The following is a 6857-nucleotide window of genomic DNA, read 5'->3' on the forward strand; positions in this document are numbered from 1 at the left end:
ACTCCAAAATTTATGGCCATCACCAACCTGGCAGTGATAGATTTAGTGCTTAACTCCTGCACCATTCCTGGCATGATAAAGATTTTTCTCATCAAGGATAACTTTGTTCCATTTAACCTGTGTCTTGTGCAAATGTTTGTATATTATGCATTCTTAGCACTGGAATCATATGCACTCACAGTACTAGCCTATGACAGACTGATTGCTATATGTTTCCCTTTTAGACAAAGCTCAGTCAACACAGTGCGCAGCATGTGCTGCATTATCAGTGTTACCTGGTGTCTAGCTGTTGGAGCGGCAGGATTTTCAACAATCATAATGACAAGACTGTCTTTTTGCAACTCTGTCAGAGTGGTTAGTTATTTTTGTGACTATGCACCTGTGTTTCGACTTGCCTGTAATGATAACTCGTTGCAATGGTCCACAGCTTCATTCTCCTCCATTTTTGTCCTTGGAGTGCCTTTTGTTTTCATTTTCCTCTCCTATGTGAGCATCCTGGTGACTGTGTTCAGGATGAAATCTGTGGACCGACGAGTGAAAGCTTTGGCTACATGTGTTGAACATATTATTGTTGTTGCTGTATTTTATCTTCCTATTTTTGTTATTTTTGCTATTGGGTTTTATTCAAGGGTAGTTGAACCAGAGAAGAGAGTTCTGAGTCTGTCGCTGGCATCTTGCATGCCTCCTTGCATTAATCCTGTTGTTTATTCTCTGAAAACTAAAGAGATCAAAATCAGAGCACTGGCTATCTTTAGAAAAACTAAAGTTAATGCAAAAATCTGAGCAAAATCCAAATCAATCAAATGTAGACTGTAGAAGTAACAAATAACCTAGAAAAAAAAGTCATGAACAGATCTTGTCTTTTTTTTTTTACTTCTTTCTCATATAAGGATGTCACTACACCTAATATCTTAATATTATACTGTAGTATAATTTTTTGTAATCTGCACCTTGTAAAGTCAATTAAAACTGAGGGTCCAGCCTACCACAATTGTCTTCTGAGGTTTGATTTTATATGTAAATATGATTTAAATTATGTCAGGTATTTGAATTCTCTAAGTGGAAATTGGTTGGAACAGTGCCTTGAAAATAAATTTTACAATGGACAACAACATTTGCATTAGCTGTTTTACTTCACCTTGTTACATTTACTGTTTAAATTTAACTTAGTTGGTTAGTTTAGGTTCTTTGAAGACCCGTAACAAATGAGAAATAAAATAGTCTAAAATGGAAATGAACTTTAATCAGATTGATTCAAATGTTCCACAATTCTGAAATATTTTATGCCTGTTCTGCAGTATTTCTATCATTAAATATTTGTGAATATGTTAATCTAACGTTATAAATTGGCCTACAATGTTGTTTGAGAAAATTACCAGCATTATGATATGGTAGCTAAAATATGTGAGAAAATTTTCTTTAAATGTAGAATCATCAAAAGGAGAAGTATGCAAAATTCTTTTTTGGTAATATTATATTTATATTAGATCATTATATTTCCAGCAGTTCCTTTTAATATACAATATTTATATTGAAGCCGAGAGGCAGTAAAAGGACTAAAGGCTGACCTCTAGTGGTTAAATGTGTAAAGTCTAACTTTGATATAGAAGCATTGTTTAATTGTTTTATGAATTTGGATAAAACATAATACAGAATCATCCTACCAAATATCAATGTTAAAGAAAACAACTGAGTAAATTACAGTTTGGGTGAACAAAACACATTTCATCTTGCTATGTGGACTAAATAGGAAGCAGCAGAAGATGCAAATTTACATATTAACATATTTTTGGCAGCTGTGTATATTAGCTTATCACAATAACATCATCATGAAAACAGCTTAGCCTACAAAATAAATTATAAAAACTTATAGTTAAGATTTCCTTTGTTAAAAACAGCAACAGTGTTGGAAAGGTTGGGGCATGAGGGCCTCCGTCCAGAACCAGCTCATCTACAAACATCAGGTGAATTATTCAAACAAGAAGAGCAAAAGGTGTTGTGATCATGTTGACTAAGAATGGTAAGGGAGCCACAATATGTAGTGAAATGAATGTAGCACCAATATAAAGAAACTTCTCATTAACTATCCAATATAAGGAGACTTAATGAGAAAAAATAAATTACTTCAAAAATCTGATGTGCACTGATTGGGTCATCAAAATGGACATTGACACTAAGCATGCCACCAGATTAGTTACAAAGTTGCTTACAACAAAGTCTCTGCTTTAGAGAACCACTGCTGTGGTTGGATATTATAAGATGTATGTGAGGAAATCCGTCCAGACTCAGATACAACAGCTCTGTCAGGGGAAATCTGCTAAAATTTAGCAAAATATTTTGAAGGAAACCGAAAACGTTTCACCTTTGTCATAAAGACTAAATGACAATTTTACCACATAAAGAGGACGTAGGATATAAACTTCTGAATTTATATAAAGAAAATCACATTCTCTCCCTTATTATTCTCACATTTAGCAATTAAAAATAAATTATGGTAATCCTAACTGACCTAAAACAGAAAAAGTATTGTATGTTGTACGGCACCAATGCTTATGGATAAGAATGCTCATAAGATGTTCACTCTATAATTTCATAAGCAGCTTCTATTTGATTCTGAATTTTTCGATTTCAGAAAAATCCCCATTGTGGGACAGTAAAGAATAATTCTGAATAAAAGTTAAAACATGCAACATTTGAAGGAATAAAGATCCTCTAGTGACACAACAAATTGGCTAATTAGAAACTAAACCAATGTCTCATCTCTTCAACTTTATGTTTGCAATACTTCAGAACTTTCGAGCAGATTGAACCAGTTGTAATTATTAACAATGGGAGTTTAGTTACTCAGGTTACTAGATCAACATGTAGATAATTAGGTCCTAGTTTCATGCAGAGCAAATGTTTATCAGAATAACTTCAGTCTTGCTCTCTCAAGAGGCCAAATTAGTAGAATAAACAAGGTATTTCAAAACTACTTTTTAAGTACGTAATGTGAGTTGAATCTCATGAGAAAGGCAGTGTGTGGTTACAGTATGCAGGCTGCAGTTGAGGCTATATAGTTAGACTTGAATTTAACACGGACCCTACATTTTCTGTTTTCAGTAAGATTTTCTTACTGAGGCTCCGTCTTTCAGCAAACGCTGTGGGAATCAGTGATGTCTTCCTCTAGGACTGTTTCAAACACTTCTGTCATCATTCACCCTCCAGGTTTCTACATTGTTGGATTTGAGTCATTTCCCTTCATATCTGTGTATTTCATCTTCCTGGCATTTGTTTATNACTTTTGAAAGTCAAGAAGGATCGACAGTCACATGGGTCTGGGCAATCATATATTATAAAATAACAAAGAAAAGCTTAAACATGAATGTGTAAATTGGAAACAACAAAGATCAGTAGCTACAGGATGTTGATAAAGCATGTTGTAAGGCAGTCCATCAAAACATGTATTTTTTACAGATTCAACCAGTTGATATAATTTGCAAAAGGCTGTGCGTTTCAATTAATCTTTCAGGTAATTAGAACTTTGTTTTGATCATAACAAACACAAAGTGTAAGCCATGAACTTGGCCTCTCAATGGACCAATTTACTAGAACAAATGAGGTATTTCACAATTACTTTTTGAGACTAAACTCATGGGATGGGCTTTAAAAATATTGGTACACACAGTCACATCCGCAGGTATCTTCCTGCTGCCGACACTGAAAGAAGCCTCCAAAAGAGTTGCAGCGAACAACATGGGAGGAACATTAGGTAAAGCAATTTAAAACTATCTTAGACCATGCAGAATTTATGGTTTTCATTTTAATTTTGCTTGTATTTCTGACAAACCTTGTCTTTTCTGCTTTCAGATTAAAGATTTTCTTACTGAGGCTCCATCTTTCAGCAAACGCTGTGGGAATCAGTGATGTCTTCCTCTAGGACTGTTTCTAACACTTCTGTCATCATTCACCCTCCAGGTTTCTACATTGTTGGATTTGAGTCATTTCCCTTCATATCTGTGTATTTCATCTTCCTGGCATTTGTTTATGTGTTTTCAGTGATGTTTAACTGTTTGCTGATTTATACAATTGCTGTGAGTCACAGTTTGCACACTCCAAAATTTTTGGCCATCACCAACCTGGCAGTGATAGATTTAGTGCTTAACTCCTGCACCATTCCTGGCATGATAAAGATTTTTCTAATCAAAGACAATTTTATTCCGTTTAACCTGTGTCTTGTTCAGATGTTTGTATATTATGCATTTGCAGCTCTGGAGTCTTATGCACTCACTATACTGGCCTATGACAGGCTGATTGCTATATGTTTCCCCTTCAGGCAGAACTCANATATTATGCATTTGCAGCTCTGGAGTCTTATGCACTCACTATACTGGCCTATGACAGGCTGATTGCTATATGTTTCCCCTTCAGGCAGAACTCAATCAACACAGTGCGCAGCATGTGCTGGATTATTTTTGCTTCTTGGTGTTTTATTGTGGGAATTATAACGTTTTCTGTAAGCTCAATGACTCGACTGTCTTTTTGCAACTCTGTCAGGGTGTTCAGTTATTTTTGTGACTATGCACCTGTGTTTCGACTTGCCTGTAACGATTATTCACTGCAGTGGTCGGCATCTTCATCCCTCTCTGTTCTGACCCTGGGAGTACCTTTCATTTTCATCCTGCTCTCCTATGTGAGCATCCTGGTGACTGTGTTCAAGATGAAATCTGTGGACCGACGAGTGAAAACTTTGGCCACATGTGTTGAACATATTATTGTTGTTGCTATATTTTATATTCCTCTTCTTGTTATTTTTGCTATTGGGTTTTTTTCAAGGGTAGTGGACCCAGAGAAGAGAGTTCTGAGTCTGTCGCTGGCATCTTGCATGGCTCCTTGCATTAATCCTGTTGTTTATTCTCTGAAAACTAAAGAGATCAAAATCAGAACACTAGTTTTGTTTAGAAAAGCCAAAGTTAATACAAAATTCTAATACAATCCTTGCAGACGTTACAGTGACAAACTGGAGCATTTGATATAGATCTTTCTCCCCAAGGACAAACAGAGGGGAGCAGCTGTCTGCTGTAAAGAATCTATGGGTTCACTGTTCAGCCGTGAGTGATTAGTTTTTCAAGAACAATCTAAAACACGACTTCATTAGTTAATAAACAGCTTTTTTCCCATTTCATATTGTTTCTGGACTGTTCGTGCTTTGCTAGAGCAGGGGAGCAACACGTTGATCGGGAGGTTTTGAGTCGATCTGGGCATTAGGTGACAAACTAAACGCCGTCAGGACGCTGAGACCAGCACGTCCTGCTCTGACTCCTTATCAAAACGTTGGTAGCTTTATTAAAGAACAACAAAAAATCAACAAAACGTGTTCAAATTAATGACCCAACAAAAATAATGACCTCTGTAATTATTNTAAAGAACAACAAAAAATCAACAAAACGTGTTCAAATTAATGACCCAACAAAAATAATGACCTCTGTAATTATTGTTTCAATCAGGTGTTGCGCATTTCTGTGCGTTTCGGTTCCATTATTAAAATAACTAGCAGAGCAGGAGTTTAAAATTAACTAATCAACCACCTCTGTGTTCATGAGAGGCTTATTAATAATCACAAAATAAATATCAAGCCTGAAAACCTGATATCGTAACGGACTGAATGTTATGTTTTTAATGCAGTCCCTGCTCGGCTTGCGGAGCGCAGGCGGTTTCCACGGCAACGAGTGTGCTTAAATGGCAAATAGAGACGGAGAGTAAAAAGGTGCGAGTGGTTTGAGTTGATCACCTCTTCGGGTTGTTTTATCTTTGTTTACCTTGGCGCAGCCGCTGTAGTTTCTAAACGTTCAATAAACGACAAACTTTAACTAATTATCTCGTTCTTTGTGAGTATACTTCATTCACAACAAACATCAAACACGGTAAATATGTTTCAATAAGTATTTAACAAACAAATGGCTTCTACCGCGAAAATTATGTGAAATTAAATTAATTTTCTAATATTTAAAAAAATAGTTTGATGCTCTCTGACATCTTGCATTGAGCTCAGAGACCGAGAGGCTTTTCCTCTATTAAACTTTTTTTTTTGCCTCTTATTTAGTGGAAATATTGATGTTGCTGCCAAAATGACGTTTTTCAACCTTTAAAGCTCCACTGTTGAAATTGAGGCTCTAACATTCACAAATGGCATTGAAATAAAATCCAGTCCAACATCTGGTTTGAGGTGATTCATCTGGAACCTGTTGGAGGAAAAATATCCCAACCAAAGAAGATGTGCTTTAACTTAACAGAGCTCTGTGGTTCCTCCTGTCAGTGTGAGAGTCAGGGTGAGGAGGCGCCATGTTAGGAAGAGGAAGCTGCAGGATCTTCAGAACAAACAGGTCATGATGCTGGGCTACTGATTACCCCTCTGTCTGGACACAGGATCAATATAACTAGGTTAAAAGCTAAAATGAATTGTTATATGCCAGACATGGAAAACTGGGATGCACTCCATGCCATGATGTTCAGGATTTAGGTCTCATGGCATCTCAAGGTGTCAACATTGCAGCCAGTGGGCTGAGGGAAACATGGCTCCATTGTGTAGCAATTCAAGAGCTACCCAGCTTTTATCGCTTTGCAAAAAAATTAATCAGCACAGAAACTCCAAATAGTACCGCCAAGAATTTAATACTACTTTCACCCCTGGTAATATCCAAAACATTTTATTACCGTAGAAAATACATGGAATCACCGTCAGTCACCACTGCAAAATAATTCAGTAAATTTACGGTAAAAAATGGTAAAATAGTTACGGTTTGCTGACTGTAATATAAAAATCACTTCATTACCGTAAAAAATACGTAACTCCATAAACATATATTCAAGTGATTTTT

The 6857-nt window shown here is 36.2% G+C and overlaps 2 protein-coding genes across 2 annotated transcripts in view; both read left to right on the forward strand.

Annotated features, from left to right (window-relative positions):
- Positions 1 to 6: 6 nt before the first annotated feature.
- On the forward strand, positions 7 to 856 carry LOC103142012 (olfactory receptor 51E2-like; the record flags this gene model as incomplete). The annotated part of the gene is made up of 1 exon (XM_007557866.2): positions 7 to 856. A coding segment is annotated over one exon (777 nt), but the record flags the coding sequence as incomplete, so codon positions are not given.
- A 3184-nt stretch (positions 857 to 4040) lies between these two features.
- LOC107836564 (olfactory receptor 51E2-like) overlaps positions 4041 to 6857 on the forward strand; it is a 3413-nt gene continuing 596 nt past the window's right edge. Inside the window, exon 1 of the mRNA XM_016672865.1 lies at positions 4041 to 4350. Coding sequence (XP_016528351.1) covers positions 4041 to 4350 — 310 coding nt within the window. The remainder of the gene's footprint in view (positions 4351 to 6857) is intronic.

The sequence above is a fragment of the Poecilia formosa genome, unplaced genomic scaffold (assembly GCF_000485575.1).
Source record: "Poecilia formosa unplaced genomic scaffold, Poecilia_formosa-5.1.2 Scaffold3, whole genome shotgun sequence".
Lineage (NCBI taxonomy): Eukaryota > Metazoa > Chordata > Actinopteri > Cyprinodontiformes > Poeciliidae > Poecilia > Poecilia formosa.